Here is a 19,197-nt window from a genome sequence, read left to right as displayed (position 1 = left end):
GGTGTATTAGATGGGGTGGATCCACAAGGTGCACAGGGGTGGGAGGGGCAGTCTTAGCTAGCTTTGCCATCAGTGGTCCCTGCGGGAGAGGCCCTGCAGCATAAGGAGGGAGGCAGGCCCATCGGAGGAATGAATCCTCAGAATCACAGTGTTGGGTGTTTGCACAGTGCAAGCAAGTTTGGCGTTGGGAACTGGTTCCCTTTGGAATTTCAGCTGGGGTATGGGAGAGGGAAATGGTACTTGCCAGCGCCTTTGTTCCCCCGCTGAGCTTTCTCCTTCTGGGACTCAACAACTCTCCCTCCTGCTATTCTCTCCGAGAGCAGAGCTGTTGACTTTTAACATTCCAGGTGTTAAGTCCACTGGCTGTCAGAACTCAGGCAGTCCAGCCCCTCTGCTTTTGCAAGCCAGATTTCAGGAGCTTGCCTTGCCCTGTGGGCTGCCCCTCCACCACCCCAGCTCCCTCCCGCCAGCCTGTATAGCATGCACCGCCTCTCGCTGTTCCTACCCTCTTCCGTGGGTCTCTTGTCTACGCTTGGCTCCAGAGAGTCCGTTCTGCTACTCTTCCAGCAGTTTTTGGAGTTATTTAGGCCAATGTGGGTGGAATCTAAGCGATTAGCAGGATGCAGTGAGCCCAGCGACCTCCTACACTGCCATCTTTCTCTCTTGTGTCTAGATTGTTTTTCTAGCTGTTCCTTTAAGATAATTCTTGTTTCATCTATCATGTCTGATCCATCATCATAGAGGAATGTTTTTTGAGCACAATTGCCAGTCATCCAACCTGAAATTTCATGGTCTAGCTAGAGATGATGGACCTGTATCATGTCTTGAACTGAACTGCATTACACTGAAATCCATTTTATTAAAACAGCGTAAATTAATGTGGAGCACGCTATTCTACAAGTCAGAAGATCAGAGTTCTGTTTCCATCTCTGCCACTTAATAGGCACATAAATTTTGCTAGTCATGTAAATCTCCCTAAGCCTCAGTTATATTGTCTGTTAAAAGAGTATTAATACCAATTAACAACAATAAAATTTATCTAGTCTGCCTCACAACGTTAATGTGATGGTCAAAGTCAAGAAATGGTCATTACTGTCATGACTAAATTAAAAATTACTAACATTTCAAGTTTTTTTGGAAATAACATATTTTATATCCCACTTCCCTGTGGCCAGTATTTAGGTATGTGTGGTATTTGTAAAACTAAAAAGAAAATGTTGGTATGTAAAAAGGGTTCTTCAAAGAGGCGAGCCTTAGAGTCATCAGGCTTGCTTAGATTTGTTCTTTTAAGCTTAATTCTTAGTCCTCGAGGTGCTTCAAAGTGGTCCACCATTCACAGAAGTGCTGGATTTTGAGTTTTACTTTAATGCTTGAAAGGTTTGTTCTTAAGAATGTAAAAAAAAATCTCCTCTATTTTGTTATAATGTTCTTGGTTCATAGGTGGTAATTATACAGGTAAGTTTTCTAAGACTGCCTGGAGAAGTGCCTTTTGTTTTTGAAGTATAACATTCAGTGTTATATGAGTTTCAGGTAAACAATATAATGATTCATCAAATCGGTACATTACTCAGTGCTCACCACAATACGTGTAGTCACCATTTGTTACTAAACAACATTACTACAATCTTACTATATTCCCTATATTGTACTTTTCATTTATGTGACTTACTTATTTTCTAAATAGAGGTTTGTACCTCTTAATCCTTTAATCGATTTCACCCATCTCCCCACCCCACCTCTGGCAACCACCAGTTTGTTCTCTGTATTTAAGAGTATGGGTTTTTTTGTTTGTTTGTTTCTCTGTTTGTTTTGTTTCTTAAATTCCACATACGAGTGAAATCATATGGTATTTGTCTTTCTCTGACTTATTTCACTTAGCATAATATACTCTACGGCCATCCATGTTGTCCCAAATGGCAAGATCTCATGCTTTTTATGGATGAATAATATTTCATTGTATGCATATACCACCTATTTATCCATTCATCTGTGGATGGACATTTGGGTTGCTTCCATATCAAGATTGTAAATGATGCTGCAATAAACATTGGGGTGCATATGTCTTTTCAAATTAGTGTTTTCATTTATTCATGAGTGGTATTATTGGTTCATATGCTAATTCTATTGTTAATTTTTTGAGGAGCCTCCATACTGTTTTCCATAGTGGTTTCACCAATTTATGTTTCTACCAACAGTATACAAGTGTTCCTATTTCTCCACATTCTTGCCAACACTTGTTATTTCTTGTCTTTCTGTTACTAGCCATTCTGATAGGCATAAGATGATATTTCATTGTAGTTTTGATTTGTATTTCCCTGATCATTAGTGATGTTGAGAATCTTTTCGTGTGTCTGTTGGCCATATGTATGTTTCCTTTAGAAGAATGTCTATTCAGGTTCTCTGCCCTTTTTTTAATTGGATTTTTTTTCATGTTGTATAAGTTCCTTATATAGTTTGGATGTTAACTCCTTATTGCATATATCATTTAGAAATATCTTCTCCCATTCACTGGATTGCCTTTCAGTTTTGTTGCTGGTTTCCTTTGCTGTGCAAAAGCTTTTTATTTTGGTGTAGTTCCAACAGTTTATTTTTGCTCTTGTTTCCCTTACCTTAGGAGATAAATCTAGAAATATGTTTCTATGGCTGATGTCAAAGAAATTATTGCCTGTATTTTCTTTATTTTTTTTAAGTTTTTTAAGTTTATTTATTTATTTTTGAGAGAGAGAGAGAGAACAAGCAGGGGATGGGCAGAGAGAGGGGGAGAGAGAATCCCAAGCAGGTTCCATGCTGTCAGCACTGAGCCCCATGTGGGGCTCAAACTCATGAACTGTTAGATCATGATCTGAGCCAAAACTAAGAGTTGGACACTTAACCAACTGAGCCACCCAGACACCCCTGCCTATGTTTCCTTTTAGAAATTTTATGGTTTAAGGTCTCACATTTAGGTCTCTAATCCATTTTGAGTTCATTTTTATCTATGGTATATGAAAGTGGTCTGGTTTCATTCTTTTGCATGTAGCTGTCCAATTTTCCAGCATCATTTGTTGAAGAGACTACCTTTTTCCCCATTGTATATTCCTGCATCATTTATCATAGATTGACTCTATAAGTGTGGGTTTATTTCTGGGTTTTCAATTCTGCCCATTGATCTACATGTCCGTTTTTGTGCTAGTACCATACTGTTTTGATTACTACAGCTTTGTAGTATATCATGAAATCTGGGAGTGTGATACCTCCAGTGTTGTTATTTTTTCTTAAGATTGCTTTAGCTATTTGGGGTCTTTTGTGATTCCATACAAATTTTAGAATTATTTGTTGTAGTTCTGTGAAAAATGCTTTTCATATTTTGATAGGGATTGTATTAGATTTGTGGATTGCTTTGGGTAGTGTGGATATTTTTTTTTCTTTTTTTTTTTTAATTTTTTTTTTCAACGTTTATTTATTTTTTGGGACAGAGAGAGACAGAGCATGAATGGGGGAGGGGCAGAGAGAGAGGGAGATACAGAATCGGAAACAGGCTCCAGGCTCTGAGCCATCAGCCCAGAGCCCGACGCGGGGCTCGAACTCATGGACCGCGAGATCGTGACCTGGCTGAAGTTGGACGCTTAACCGACTGCGCCACCCAGGTGCCCCTGGATATTTTTAACAATACTAATTCTTCCAATCCATGAGCATGGACTATCTTTCCATTTATTTGTGTCTTCTTCAATTTGTGTCACCAATGTTTTATAGTTTTCAGAGTACAAGTATTCACTTCTTTGGTTAAGTTTTGCTAGGTATTTTATTTTTGTTGGTGCAATTGTAAATGAGATTGTTTTCTTAATTTCTCTTTCTGCTACTTCATTATTAGGATATGGAAATGCAACAGATTTTTGTATATTAATTTTTTTATTTTGCAACTTTACAAAATTAATCGACCAGTTCTAGTAATTCTTTGATGGTGTCCTTAGGGTTTTTTCTATGTACAGTATCATGTCATCTACAAATAGTGACAATTTTACTTCTTCCTTACCAATATGGATGCATTTTTCTTTCTTTTTCTTGTCTGATTGCTGTGGCTAGGACTTCTAGTATTATGTTGAATAAAAGTAGTGAAAGTGGACATCCTTGTCTTGTTGCTGATCTCAGAAGAAGAGCTTTCAGTTTTTCACCATTGAGTTATGATGTTAGCTGTGGGTTTTTATATAAGGCCTTTATTATGTTGAGGTATGTTATCTATAAACCTATTTTGTTGGGAGATTTTTTATCAGGAATGGTTGTTGAATTTTGTCAAATGCTTTTTCTGCATCTATTGGGATGATCATATAGTGTGAATTCTTTCTCTAATTAATGTGATATATGACATTGATTTCCAAATATTGAACCACCCTTGCACCCCAAGAATAAATTCTACTTGATTATGGTGAATAATTTTTTCAATGTATTGTTGAATTTGGTTTGCTAATATCTTATTGATTTCTGTGTCTATGTTCATCAGAGATATTGGCCTGTGGCAGTAGTAGTAGTTTTCGTTGTTATTATTGTGATTTTTGTCTGGTTTTAATGTCAGGGTAATGCTGGCTTTATAGGCTGTACCTAGAAGCTTTCCTTCCTCATATATTTTGGAAGATTTGGAAAAGAATAGGTATTAACTCTTCTTTCAATATTCGGTAGAATTAACCTACGAATCCATCTGGGCCTGGACTTTTGTTTTTTGATGACTCATTCAATTTCATTGCTAATAATTAGTCTTCATATTTTCTATTCTTCAGTATTAGAAAGTTATATGCTTCTAAGAATTTATTAATTTCTTCTAGGTTGTCTAATTTCTTGGCGTATAATTTTCCATAATATCCTCTTATAACTCTTATATTTCTGTAGGTCAGTTGTTATTTCTCCTTCATTTCTGATTTTATTTATTGAGTCTTCTCTTTTTTCTTGATTAGTCTAGCTAAATGTTTATCACTTTTGTTTATCTTTTCAAAAACCAGGTCCTGGTTTAATGATCTTTTATTGTTGTTTGCTTTGTTTTGTTTGTCTCTATTTCATTTACTTTTACTCTAATCTTTATTATTTCATCCTTTCACTAGCTTTTGGCTTTGTTCTTTTTCTAACTCCTTTAGGTGTAAGATTAGGTTGTTTATTTGAGCTTTGTCTTGTTTCTTGAGTAGGCCTCTACCACTATAAACTTTCTTCTTAGAAATGCTTTTGCTGCATTCTGAAGATTTTGGACTGTTTTTTTCATTTTCATGAGTCCCCATGTATTTTTTTTTTTTTTACTGCTTCTTTGATTTCTCAGTTGATCCATTCATTATTGAGTACATGTTATTTAACCTCCATATATTTATGTTCTTTCTAATATTTTCTTGTAATTTATTTCCAGTTTCATACCACTTTGGTCAAAAAAGATGCATGATATGATTTCCATCTTTTTAAATTTATTGAGATTTTTTTTGTGGCATAACATGTGATTTATCCTGGAGAATATTCCATTTGTACTTGAAAAGAATGTGTATTCCATTTTGAGATGGAATATTTTTTATATATCTGTTAGGTTCATCTGGTCTAATGTGTCATTCAAAGCTACTGTTTCCTTATTGATACTCTATCTGGGTCATGTATCCATTGATGTGAGTTGGCTGTTAAAGTTCCTGAATAATACAGAATTACTGTCAATTTGGAGAAGTATATTTTGATTTTTTTTAACCTGTATATTTATGCAAAGTAACTCTTAATAGCCTTTGGACCATCTTGTTACCTAATTGTATACAGGATTAGGGTGGCATGTGCCTATAGGCTCTTGTAAGAACATTTTGAAAACAAAGAGTGGGGAAACAGCTCGTAATGAGGGAGCAATGGCTCCTGTGGCTTGAGGTAGGGGCCACAACTTGGCTTAGATAAGTGGATCAGGAACAAAGGAAGTGTCCTGGAATCTCTTGGTGTGCTATGATACTGCAATTCTTGTGCCTGCACAAGAAATAACAGTAATAATGTAGCCAAAATACAGAAGAAATATAGGCTAAACTGTAGTTTAGCCATAAGTAGGCAACCGTAAATGTGTCTCAGCCAATGGAATTTGAGTTTCCATCTGGGAAGGGCAGTTATGTGTGTGTGTTCCTGGCCAGAGAATGAGCTTTTACTGTCTAGGTTTTGGCTGAGTACAAGCCTTCAGGAAGAACTTCCCCTGGGTGGTGGGAAGAGAACAGCAGAACTTAGCCCTACAGGCCAGCCGAGGGATACCAGAGGTCACATCCATACTGTCTTCCTCTTTTGGAGAAGCTAAATTGGAAACAGCCTAAAAGTTAGACAAAAGAGTAACTTAGTAGAGAATAGGAATAATCCTGTATATAATTAGATAACAAAATTTTTATTTTGGCTTTTTGCTAGGGATACCTGTCAAGGGACAGAAATCATATTTCAAACTGGGTTGTCATTTTGTTTCCTTCTGTTCTTTTTATTAGGCCCATTCAAAGAAAATGCACATGAACAAATGCATCCTCTCTCTTCGAGATCTTAAAGTGGCTGTTATTGAGGAAATACAGTGCCTGGTGCAAGAACTGAAGAGCATTCAGTCAACTCTTCACATATCCAAGCACATCCCTATTCCTGAAATCCCTCAGATACACCCAGAAGAAGTTCCAGAAAAGAGATTTCACTATGATGAGGAAATTCTCCTAAATTTTAAGCAAGAGCGTATGACGATTCAGGATGAAAAGCCCTCTGAACTGGAACAGAGACGGTCTACAGGCGCAGGTGGAGGATTTCTCAAACTCTCTTCTGGAAAGGATGGTGATTTGACAACAAGAGATTCATTGTCTAGATCATCAAAGGCATTAGCACTCATTGTAGATACTCCAAAGTTAATGGAATTTGAAAAAGCAGATCCAATTGATCTAGAGCTGGAGATTATGAAGAGAGACGAGATTAAGCATGTGTACATGCAAGAGTATTTGACCAACAGGGTAAGGGGTGAAACTGTGCCTTTTAAAGCTGAAAGAGAGGAGAAGGGAAGAACTAGATCTATTGTGTGTGTGTGTGTGTGTGTGTGTGTGTGTGTGTGTGTGTACACACTCTCTATAATAATCTTTCTCACTGACCAGCCCACTGAAGGCTTGGCTTCCTCCCCATCTCTGGCCTTCTGGAAACCATTGCCCTCTGCCCAAGAACATTGGAGCTTTTAAACCTTTTGCTTTCTGCAAAGCTAAGAATTAAGAGCAAATCCATGTTAATCAGCATCTAACTCAAGTCTTGGTAAAGGGCAAGTGATGGAGCAGCTTTCAGATGATGGATGGAACACAATTTAAAAACTTTCCAGAGAAAATGGGACTCCCTCTGGTTTTTACATCCTTCTCTTTCTCTAATGTGTGATTTGCCTCATTAGTGGGAGTGTTCATGGTGATGACTGGCTTCAAAATTGTTCTGGAGCTGGAATGGCACCTATTTTTTTTCCTAGGAAACCAGATCAGGTTGGGGCCAGTTGTATAGGAGGTGCTCTAAATCTGGAAGGAAAAGGACCTTTCCCAGATAGACAGCTCTCTGCTGCCAGCAGCATAGAATTTTGTTCCTAAATGTCTGTCCAGCTCCACCCTGTGAAGGCACCCCCAAAAGTTTCCCAAACGTATTCTTCACCCAATATCTGTACTTCATCCAGCCTTACTCTTCCTCCCTCTCCCTGCTTCTGTTCCCCACCCCATTCCCAGTTTTATATTTGCTTTTTCCTTTGTTATCTCTTTCTACTTGCATTGCTTTCCTTTCGAATGTGAGTCATCATTCAAAACTCATCACAGTTCCAAATCTTCTCCAGAACCATCTGTCCACATTACATACTCATCTTTTTTCTAAGCTCCAAGTGCACCTATAAGTAGCACCTCAGGTTTTGCACTTATTTTTCTTGCTGTTTTATGTGTATTCTTTGTTTTATTGAAGTATAATGAACACACAATATTATATTAGTTTCAGGGGTACAATATAATGATTCAACAATTCTGTACATCACTCAGTGCTCAAATGTGTTATTTTTTTTTTTTCCAACATTTATTCATTTTTGGGACAGAGAGAGACAGAGCATGAACGGGGGAGGGGCAGAGAGAGAGGGAGACACAGAATCGGAAGCAGGCTCCAGGCTCTGAGCCATCAGCCCAGAGCCTGACGCGGGGCTCGAACTCACTGACCGTGAGATGGTGACCTGGCTGAAGTCGGACGCTTAACCGACTGCGCCACCCAGGCGCCCCTCAAATGTGTTATTTTTGTCTTGCAAATTAGATTTCACAGCTCTTGAGAGAAAGGCCACATATAATCATCTTTTGATTTGCCTACAGTGTCTAGGAAATGCCAGACCTATGGTAGATATTCAATAAAAAGTTTGATTGATTTCATTGTAGCTAATGTATTAATGGTATTAACATATGCATTGGACATTCTTTGCGCAGGAATAGTGGTAGTTAGGTAGTAGGGATGTAACAGTACTCTAGCCAGACATATTCTCTCTCCTAATTAAGCTTATAGACTATCAGATAAGTGACAGCAAAACAAGTGTGAACCTCACAAACTTAAACACCTATGTGTTTAAGTGGTACAGTTCCAGAATGGTGTTACACTAAAATAAATACAGTCCTGCCTTGAAATAAATATCAAAATAATTCAAATTTGTTGAACAAACATTAAAGAGGAGCCCACTTAGTCTACAACCATAGATAATTAAAAGGTTTCTTCTTTTTTTTTTAAAGTTTATTCATTTATTCTTTCTGAGAGAGAGCACAAGTAGGGAAGGGGCACAGAGAGAGGGAGACACAGAATCTGAAGCAGGGTCCAGGCTCTGAGCTGTCAGCACAGAGCCCAACGCGGGGCTCGAACTCACGAACTGGGAGATCATGACATGAGCCGAAGTCAGACACCCAACTGACTGAGCCACCCAGATACTCCTCTTTTTTTTTTTTTTTTTTTTAAGCTCTCAAATTCTCTAGCAGTAGTTTCACTGTTCCCAAACTACAGATCTCTTAATTTTTTCAGCCATATGCTGGGCCCTCACTCATTACAGGTTTTTGACTGTTGAGGATCCCCATGATTCACAGACTGATGAAAAACATGGAATGGTTTGTCTTCTACCTATGGTACTAGTTTCCTCAGGAGAACCAGACCTTGGGACTCTCTCTTGATGTCTTCCTCTCCTTCGGGATGGGGTGAGGAGGAAACTGTGCCAAGATCAGCAAAACCAAGCATTTAAAATCATTGGGATGGCTGTGGGATAAGGTTTAGACCAGGGCTTGGGGAGTACTTTGTTCTCAGCCCAACTCTATAAAATTAAATCATCTTTAAAATGTTTGAAAATTTTCAGAATAAGAAGTTGAGGGAAATATTTAGTGCTTCCTGTATGAGAGGCACTGTAGAGATACTGTCAGGTAAAGTGGAGGCAGATATAAACCCTATGCACAAGGAGCTCATAGTCTGCGATTCAAACCATACAGTACAGCAAGAAGGGCATTCTCAATTAATGGCTTAATCAATGGTAAAGAAACAGCTGGAAGGACTATAGTTACAGAATGCCTACCACTTAAGTTGATTTGTAAGACTTACACATACATGCCACATGAGCCCATATAATTATTTCTCCATAATAAGGGTATAATGAGAAAATGCTTTTACCTAAACAAACTGGTATTTTTAGGTAGTTTTAAAAATACAGTTACCTGGTCTTAACTTTTCATATACTCTCAAATCTTTTTCCACCTCAGATCAAAGAACTGATTGTCACCTTTGATGCAGAGCTTCGTCTTCTGAGGCATCAGAAACTGAAACTAGATATTCAGATGAAATTATCTGACCTTCACCATGTCACATTATTTCAAGAAATGCTTCTCCTCAAGAATTTTGAAAAACAGGAGAACATACTTCAAGAGCGTGTTAATTCATTAGACAAAGAAGAACAGGATATGCAAGTATGAACGGACAGGAGAGTACTGGCTGGCTGTATCCTCTAGTTACGGAGAGGACTTGATTCTTCTTTTCCTTCTTCATCTTCTCAGCTTAATTCCCTCCAATGTTCTAATCCTCCTCTCTTGTCTTTTCTCCCTCCAAATGTTTGTGAATTGTAACCTTACATTGTAATATACCTTGTTCTCTGAGCCTGGTTTATCAGAAATACTCTATCACTTGTTCCTGTTTTTGTTCATTTAGTGGAAAATAAATGAAACTCTTAAAGAGATGGAAGAGAAAAAGAATGAAATCACCAAGCTCCAGGACCAAGAAAAAGCACTCTATGCTGGTTTCCAAGCAGCTCTTGGAGAAAACAATAAATTTACTAATTTTCTCATGAAAGTCCTGAAGAAGAGGATTAAACGGGTGAAGAAAAAGGAGGTTGAAGGAGATGCCGGTTTGAATTTCTTTCTAACATATGATCTTATCTTTTTTCTCGTTAGCATGAAATGGAGAAGTAGCTAAGGACATATTTCTCACCTTTTATTCACTACAACATAGACAGAGGTGCTCTGAGGTTGAAGAAGAGATTATAAACCTGTAGGTCTCTAACCATCTGGAGTTAACTTGTGTGTGTGTATCTGGTCCAAGGCAGCTTTAGGGTAGTTTCATTTAATAAGCACATCTTCTCATTTCCCAATTGATTGTCATCTTTGATAAAATATCTCTTCATGTCTTTTGCCCATGTTTGAATGGGATTTTTGCTTTTGTATTCTTGAAGTTTAGGAGTTCTTTGTTATGGTCTGGATACTAGTCCTGTGTCAGATGCTTTGCAGATATTTTTTTCCAGTCTGCAGCTTGTTCTTTTCATTCCCTCAACAGGGTCTTTGACAGAACAAAAGTTTTATTTTTTGTTGAGGTCCAGTTTATCAATTTTTCTTTTTTTTTTTGGATCTTGTTTTGGTGTCAAAGTCTAGGAATTCATGGCCTAGCCCTGAGTCCCCAGGATTCTCTCCTATCTATTTCTAAAATTTTTATAGTTTTACATTAAAGTCTGTGATCCATTTGGGCTTAATTTTTATATAAGGCGTGAGACTTAGGCCAAGGTCTTTTTTTTGCCTACTGTGAATGTCCAATTGCTCTAGCACCATTTGTTGGAAAAGCTTTCTCCCATTGAATTGCTTTTGATCTTTGTCAAAAATCACTTGGGTGTATTTGTGTGGATCTATTTCTGCGTGTTTGGCTCCGTTGATCAATTTGTCTCCTCTTCACCAATACTACAGTCTTAATTACAGAGGCCATTGAGTTCTGAAGTCAGGTAGACTAATTCCTTCCATTTTATTCATCTTCAATATTATTTTAGCTATTCTATTTCCTGTAACTTCCCATATGTTAGAATATTTTTTTGTATCTACAAAAAATCTTGGTGGAATTTTGACAGCAATTGTATTAAACCTTTATATCAGTTTGGAGAGAACCTGCATCCTGTGAATGAGCACAGTGTGTATTTAGAGCTTTGATTTCTCTCATCAGCATTGCATCATTTTCAACATAAAACTCATGTTCATGTTCTGTTAGATTTATACCTAAGTATTTCCTTTTTTAAAAGTGATTTTAAGTGCTATTTTTTTAGCAGTAGAAATATTAAAATCTCATACAAAATCCTAGAAAATGAAATAAGTGGCATACTAATAATATACATTAGTACAATTTTATAATGCTGTTTTATTTTTATTTATTTATTTATTTTTAACGTTTATTTATTTTTGAGACAGAGAGAGACAGAGCATGAACGGGGGAGGGTCAGAGAGAGAGGGAGACACAGAATCTGAAACAGGCTCCAGGCTCTGAGCAGTCAGCACAGAGCCCGACGCGGGGCTCGAACTCACGGACCGCAAGATCATGACCTGAGCCGAAGTCGGCCGCTTAACCGACTGAGCCACCCAGGCGCCCCAATGCGGTTTTATTTTTAATCTTGGTGTCACATGTTCACACTGGCATATAGAAATACAGTTGCTTTTTAGATATTGATCACCTAACTTGTGACATCACTTAGTCTAGGAGTTTTTGATAGATTCCTTGGGATTTTCTATGTAGACAATAATTTCATCTGCAAATATGTTCAGTTTTATTTCTTTATTTCTGATCTTTATGCCCATTTTCTTTTATTGCCTCATTGCACTGATTAGAACATCCAGTATTATATTGAAATAGAGTGCCAAGAGCTGACATCCTTGCCTTATTCCTAATCTGAGGCGGACAACATTCAATCTTTCACCATTAAGTATGCTACCTGTAGGTATTTCATAGATACTCTATCAAGTTGAGGAAGTTCCCCTCTGTTCCTAGTTTTCATTATGAATGAGTATTGATTTTTTTCAGATGTTTTTCTGCATTGGTTGATGATTATGTGATTTTTTTTCTTTAGCCTGTGAATATGGTGGGTTATATGGGCTGATTACTGATTATTGAATCAGACTTACACCCTTGAAATATCCTCTCCCTATGTTACATAATTCTTTTTATATATTGTTGAATTCTATTTGCTAATATTTTATTTAAAAATGTTGTGTCTAGGGGCACCTGGCTAGCTCAGGCAGGAGAGCATGCAACTCTTGCTCTTGGAGTTGTGATGTAACGTTGGGTGTGGAACTTACTTAAAACACACACACACACATACACACACACACACACACACACACACACACACGCACGCACAGCAAAAATACCTAAACCCCCCAAAAACAAAAAGAAATTTTATGTCTATATATTCATGTGGATCATTGGTCTGTAGCTTGCTTTGTTTCTCCTTTTTGTACTGTCTTTGTCTGGTTTTAGTATCAGGATAATATTAGCTTCAAAATATGAATCAGGAGGTCTTCTCTTTGATTTTCTAGAAGATAATGTGTATGGTGTTAATCATGTAAATGTTTGGCAGTGTTCTCCAGAGAAACTATTTGGACCTATAGATTTCTTTAGGGTAGTTTTAAAATTACAGAGTCAATGTTTTTAATAGTTATAGAACTTTTCAAATGTGGTAATTTGTATTTTTGTATGTATGAAAGTGGTCTGTCTCATCCAAGTTGCCAAATTTATGTGTGTAGGGATGTTCGTTGTATTTCTGTTATCTTTTTTAATGTCTGCAAGGTCATTAGTAATGTCTGTAGTAATATCACCTGTTGCATTCTTGATATTGGTAGCTTTTTTTCTTATTTCCCTACTTTGTAGTCTTGCTAGAGGTTTCTCAATTTTATTGATCTTTTTGAGAACAAACCAGCTCTTTGCTGAAATGATTTTTTTTTCTATTTTTCTGCCTTTAATTTTATTGATTTCTGCTCTTATCTTTACTATTACCTTCCTTCTGCTTGCTTTGGATTTATTCTGCACTTCTGTTTTTAGGTTTTAAGGTGAATTATTGATTTAAGACTTTTTCTCTTTTCTAATTTAGTGCTATAATTTCCCTCAACACTGCTTTAGCTGTATTCCACAAATTTTGGTAAGTTTTTTTTTCATTTTCATTCATGTTAATGCAGTTTTAAAATTTGCATTGATCTTTCCTCTAGGTCCCATGGATTATATAGAAGTATGTTGTTTGGGTCCAAGTGTTTTGAGATTTTCCTGTTATCTTTCTGTTTGTGATTTCTAGTTTGATCCCATTGTGGTCAAAGAACACATTATGCATGATTTCAGTTCTTTTATAGTTGTTGAAATTTGTTTAATGGTCTAACATATGGTCTGTCTTGGTGTGGGTACTTGAAAAGAATGTATATTCTGCTGTTTTGGGTTAAGTCTTCTATTACTGTCAATTAGATCCTATTGGTTAATGATGCTATTAACCAAGTTCTGTAGTCTGTAGTCTGATTTTCTGTATAGTTCTAATCAAATGCTGAGAGAGGCAGTGTTGAAGTCTCCAAATATAATCATGGATTTATCTATTTCTCTTTTCATTTCTGTCAGTTTTTGCTTCATATTTTGTAGCGCTGTTATTTTTATGCATACACATTTAGGATTGCTATGTCTTCTTGGTAGATGGACACTTTTATCATTATTTAAGGTCTTTCTCTGTCTAGAGTAATTTTTTTTTGCTCTGAAGTCTACTTTATCTCATGTTAATATAGCCACTCTTGCTTGGCCTTGGTTAATATTTGCATGATGTATCTTTTCTTTTACTTTCAATTTAACTATATTATTAGAAGTGAATTTCTAGCAGATAGCATATAGTTAACGTTTTTCACCCACTCTTTGTCTTTTAATTGGTATACTTAAGCCATTTACATTTGATGTGTTAGGGCTTAAGTCTGTCGTTTAAATTTTTTTTTTTTATTCTCTCTGTTTTCTATCTTCTACATTTTCCTGTCCTCCTATGGGCTACTTGAACATTTTTTAGAATTCCATTTTAATTTTCTCTAGTGTTTTGAGTGTATCTCATTGTGCAACATCTTTAGTGATTGATTTATAAATTGCACTATATATACATAATTTATCCCAGACCACCAGTGTCATCATTTTACCAGTTTAAGTCATGTATAGAATCCTCATCTGCCTTTAAATCCCCCAAATGGAGGAGGGAAGCCTATTATATTTACCTATAGTTTTGCTTATCATATTTATTCTTCCTTGATGTTCCAAGTTCCTTAAAAAAAAAGAATTTTCCTTCTGTTTAGAGAATTTCCTTTATCTGCTCTTTTGGGGTAGGTATACTAGTGGCAATTTTTTTCCCCCCTTAATCTGAAAGTGTCTTGATTTCCTCTATTTCAGAAAGACATTTTCCCTGGGTATAGGATTTTAGGTTTACTTTTTTTTTCTTTCTGCATTTGAAAAATATTGTGCTACTTCCTTCTGGCCTCCATGGTTTCTGATGAGAAATACCCTGATATTCAAATTGTTCATCACTTATAGGTGAAGAATCACTTTTCCCTCACTGCCTTCAAGATTTTTTGTCTTTAGTTTCCAGAAGATTGGCCATGAGGTGCCTTGGAGTAGATTCTTTGGGTTCATACTGATGGGGCTTCAATCCTTTTATCTGTAGGCTTATGTTTTGCCAAATTTGAGAAGTTTCTAGTCATTGTTTCTTCAAGTGCTTTTGAGAACCCCCTCTTTCTTTACTCCTTTTGGGACTCATGGCATGACTGTTTGACATTTCATTATAGTCCCATAGGTCCCTGAGGCTCTGAGGCTTGGGATTTGTTTTTTTGTTGTTGTTGTTGTTTGTTTTGTTTTTTGTTGTTGTTGTTATTTTAGTCTTCTTTATGTTTTTCAAACTGGCTAATTTCCATTGTTCTCTCTTCAGGTTTACAGATGCTTTCCTGTGTCTCCCTCCATTCTGCTGTTGAGCCCATTCACTAAGTTTCTGTTCTAGTTATTGTATTTTCAGTTCTAAAATTTCCATTTAATTCTTCTTTGTATCTTTTATTTCCTGATACTTTTTATTTCTTTGAACAGGCTTTGTATTTTTTTATTTGCTTAAAGTGTGTTCATTATTGGTCATTGAAGAATTTTCATTATGGCTATTTAAAATATTTTGTCAATTAATTCTAACATTTCTGTCGTCTTAATGTTGACATTTATCCATTGTCTTTTCTCATTCAGATGGAGATCTTCCTAGTTCTTGGTATGATTAGTAACTTTCAGTCGAAACCTGGAAACTTTCATATTATGTTAGGAGACTTTGTATCTTACTTAATTCCTCTGTTTTATTTGGCTTTCTCTAACACTGCTCTGACAGAGAAAGGGTATGTGTATATTCCTTATTGCCAGATGGAGGTACTCGGCCTTCACTGTGACTCAAGGGAAGGAGGATCTCTTTGTTCTGGAGTTCTGATTCTCCATGTAGTCTCTACTGACAACATAGTGGGGATGGCCTTGGTACCCGTGGGCAATGGTGAAAGTCCTGACTCTCCACTAGGGTTCTTCTTCTTCTTCTTCTTCTTCTTCTTCTACTTCTACTTCTGCTGCTGCTGCTGCTTCTGCTTCTGCTTCTTCTGCTTCTCCTTCCTCTTCTTATTCTTCCCCTCCTTCTCCTTCCTCTTCTTCCTCCTCCCCCTCCTCTCCTCCTCCTCCTCCATTAGGTTTCTTCTAATGTGACCTGTGTGGGAGGAGGAAGTGAGTCTTATTGTTGCCAGGTGAAAGTAGAAATACAGGGTGCCCATGTGGTCTCCACAGACATCTTGGTAGGGGTTGAAAGCAGGGCTGGTTACCAGCCAGCAGGAACAAATATCCCGGTTCCCTGCTTGGTCTTCTCTGATACCATCCTGGGTGGTGGGAATGTGGGGTACCTGACTGCAGCTTTGCAAGGGTGAATGTCTAGTTCCCCCACTTCACCTTCACTTATGGGGGTGGGAGTGGGACCACAATTTTTTTTCCTGTGGTGTTTATTTAGAGTATTATCTAAAAAATTTGTCTTGTTAGGCTTCCTCTTTCTTGGCTGTTTGGCTAGAGAGAGCAGGCTCTTGTTGGGCCTTTTTATAGCTGTATCTACTGGTGTCTCCAGGCCACTAATTTATTCATTTCTAAGTCTGAAATATAAGAGGAAGAGAAGACCCAAAAAATTCACCACAGTGTTGTTTCTCAGGTCCTGAGGTTCATATTTAGTCTGCCTTCTTTCTATTTTTCAGAATCTTCTGTTTATTTTACATATAATGTCCAAGTTTTAGCTATATTTTGCAGGAGGAATAGGAAAAAAATAGACCTAATTCATCTTCCTCAAAGTTGAAATCTATGAAAAGAATTTTAGTCTAATTTTAAACTCTGCTGATTTATTTCATAAAATGATACAGACCACCTAAAATAATTTTAAGGAGATAATAAATTTAAGAAATCTTCTAGAGAGTATGAGGTGCATGTCTTATTTCTAATTTGATGTTCCATAAAATAGGAATTGCCAATTGGTGATCTATGGCTCATAAATCGCCTCAAAGTGTTTAAAAAGAAAACAGCATAGAGTGGAAATCTACAATCGCTTATCTAAAACTCTTGGGGGCAGATGAGCTTTAGTATTTATATTTTTTTACATTTTATAAAAGCTTTGTATATGGCACTGTTAAAGAAAAAATGATTCATGGCACTTGTTAAAGAACAATAAATCAGACTTTATTCAGGGTCACTACTACAAGGGGATTTTATTTTATTTTTAAAATTTATTTTTGAGAGAGAGCATAAGTGGGGGGAGACAGAGAAGGGACAGAGGATTAGGAGTGGGCTCCGTGCTGATAGCAGTGAGACCAACATGGGCTTGAACCCACAAACCATGAGCTCATGACCTGAGCCAGAGTCGAACGCTCAACCCACTGAGCCACCCAGGTGCCCCCAGTGGGATTTTATAATAGGGGAGAGAGATCAGCACAGCTTTGAATATAACAAGGACAAGTGGAGAGTTATAGCCAAGGAACAGGTTGGGAGTCAGTGGGTGGAAACTTAATAAGAGGTAGGATAATTCTTTGCAAGACTGACCTAACAGGATTCTTACTGAAGCCTGGCCAGAGTAAAAAGATAGTGAAGGTAAGGAATAAGGAGGAATCTGATCAAAAACAAGAGTGTGGGAATTTTACTAAATTGATGCTGCAGGATTCTTGCTAAAACTGGACAAATGGGTCAATAGCCGAACCTATGGTCCACTACTTGTCAGAGAGAGGACTCAGAGGAACCTGACTCAGTTTGGTCAAAGAAGAGAGTCTTTGTCAACTAACACCCCCAACAGGGGTTAGTGCAGGATCTCTAAAAATCTCTAAAATAAGACAAATATTCACACTAAGTAGGTTAAATAAAGATTATAAATAGCATTACTTCAGGGAAGTTATGAAAATATTCTTTTCAAGGCACTATGATTTAGTAATTGTGGACCTATAAAACCAAGGGTGTGTTAGGTGTGTCACAGCATAAGCAGTTTGGCAGCTTGGTCTCAACCCTCTTTGACTCAATGCATTGAAATTAATTGCACAACATTCTGCAGGCATTTGAGCTTATGGTCTCTGCATCCTCAACCATTTATTTTTTGTTTGTTTTTAATTGGTTATTTTATTTTGTAGAATTTTATTTATTTAAAAATAATTTTTGGGGCGCCTGTGGGGCTCAGTCGGTTAAGTGTCTGACTTCGGCTCAGGTCATGATCTCACGGTCCGTGAGTTCGAGCCCCACGTCGGGCTCTGTGCTGACAGCTCAGAGCCTGGAGCCTGCTTCACATTCTGTGTCTCCCTCTCTCTCTGCCCCTTCCCTGCTCATTCTGTGTCTCTCTCTGTCTCAAAAATAAATAAACATTAAAAAAAATTTTTTTTAAATAAAAACAATTTTTGATTGAAGTATACTTGACAAACAATATTACATTAGTTTCAAGTGTACAACATAGTGACTCTATGTTATACTCTGCTCACCACAAGTGTAGCTACCATCTGTCACCAGACAACACTAGTACAGTACCACTGACAATATTCCCAATGCTGTACCTTTCGTCTCATGACTTATTCATCCATAACTGGAAAGCCTATACTTTCTACTCCCATTCACCCATCCCTCTGGCAACCATCAGTTTGTTTTCTCTATTTATGGCTCTGCTCCTGCTTTTTTTGTTTCTTAGTTAATTTGTTTTTGTTTTTTAAATTCTATTTATAAGTGAAATCACATGGTATTTCTCTTTCTCTGACTTACTTCACTTAGCATTATGCCTTCTAGATCCATCCATGTTGTTGCAAGTAGCAAGAGCTCATCTCTCTTTTATGGCTGAGTAATATTCCATTGGGTATATATGTGTGTATTGATGGACACTTGGGTTGCTTCCATATCTTGTCTATTGTAAATAATGCTGTAATAAATGTAAGGGTGCATATATCTTTTTGAACTAGTGTTTTCATTTCCTTTGAGTAAATACCCAATAGTGGAATTACTGGATCATATGGTAGCTCTATTTTTAATTTTTTGAGGAGTCTCCATACTGTTTTCCACAGTGGCTGCACCAATTTACATTCCCACCAACAGTGCAAGAGGGTTCCTTTTCCCCTGCATCCTCACCAACACTTTGTATTTCTTGTCTTTTTGATTCTAGCCATTCTGACAAGTGTAAGGTGATACCTCATTGTGGTTTTGATTTGCATTTCCCTGAAATATGAGTGATGCTGAGCATCTTTTCATGTGTGTCTGTTGGCCATCTGTATGTCTTCTTTGGAAAAATACCTATTCAGGTTCTCTGCCCATTTCTTAATCAAATTATTTGGGGTTTTTTTGGTGTCATAGAAATTCCTTATATATTTTGGATGTTAACTCATTGTTTATATCATTTGTAATATCTTTTCCCATTCACCGTGTTATCTTTTTGTT

General features: G+C 37.1%; 1 protein-coding gene across 3 annotated transcripts in view; it reads left to right on the top strand.

The window, feature by feature from the left end:
* Nucleotides 1-19,197, top strand: part of CFAP44 (cilia and flagella associated protein 44) — a 152,267-nt gene that overhangs the window by 118,814 nt on the left and 14,256 nt on the right. For all 3 annotated transcript variants that reach the window (XM_045502061.1, XM_045502062.1, XM_045502063.1), the window contains 3 exons: nt 6,441-6,941; nt 9,711-9,914; nt 10,153-10,348. In XM_045502061.1, the coding sequence (XP_045358017.1) occupies nt 6,441-6,941; nt 9,711-9,914; nt 10,153-10,348 (901 nt within the window). The remainder of the gene's footprint in view (nt 1-6,440; nt 6,942-9,710; nt 9,915-10,152; nt 10,349-19,197) is intronic.

The sequence above is a fragment of the Leopardus geoffroyi genome, chromosome C2, assembly GCF_018350155.1.
Source record: "Leopardus geoffroyi isolate Oge1 chromosome C2, O.geoffroyi_Oge1_pat1.0, whole genome shotgun sequence".
Taxonomy (NCBI): Eukaryota; Metazoa; Chordata; class Mammalia; order Carnivora; family Felidae; genus Leopardus; species Leopardus geoffroyi.
This window is presented reverse-complemented; position numbering and strand designations above follow the sequence as displayed.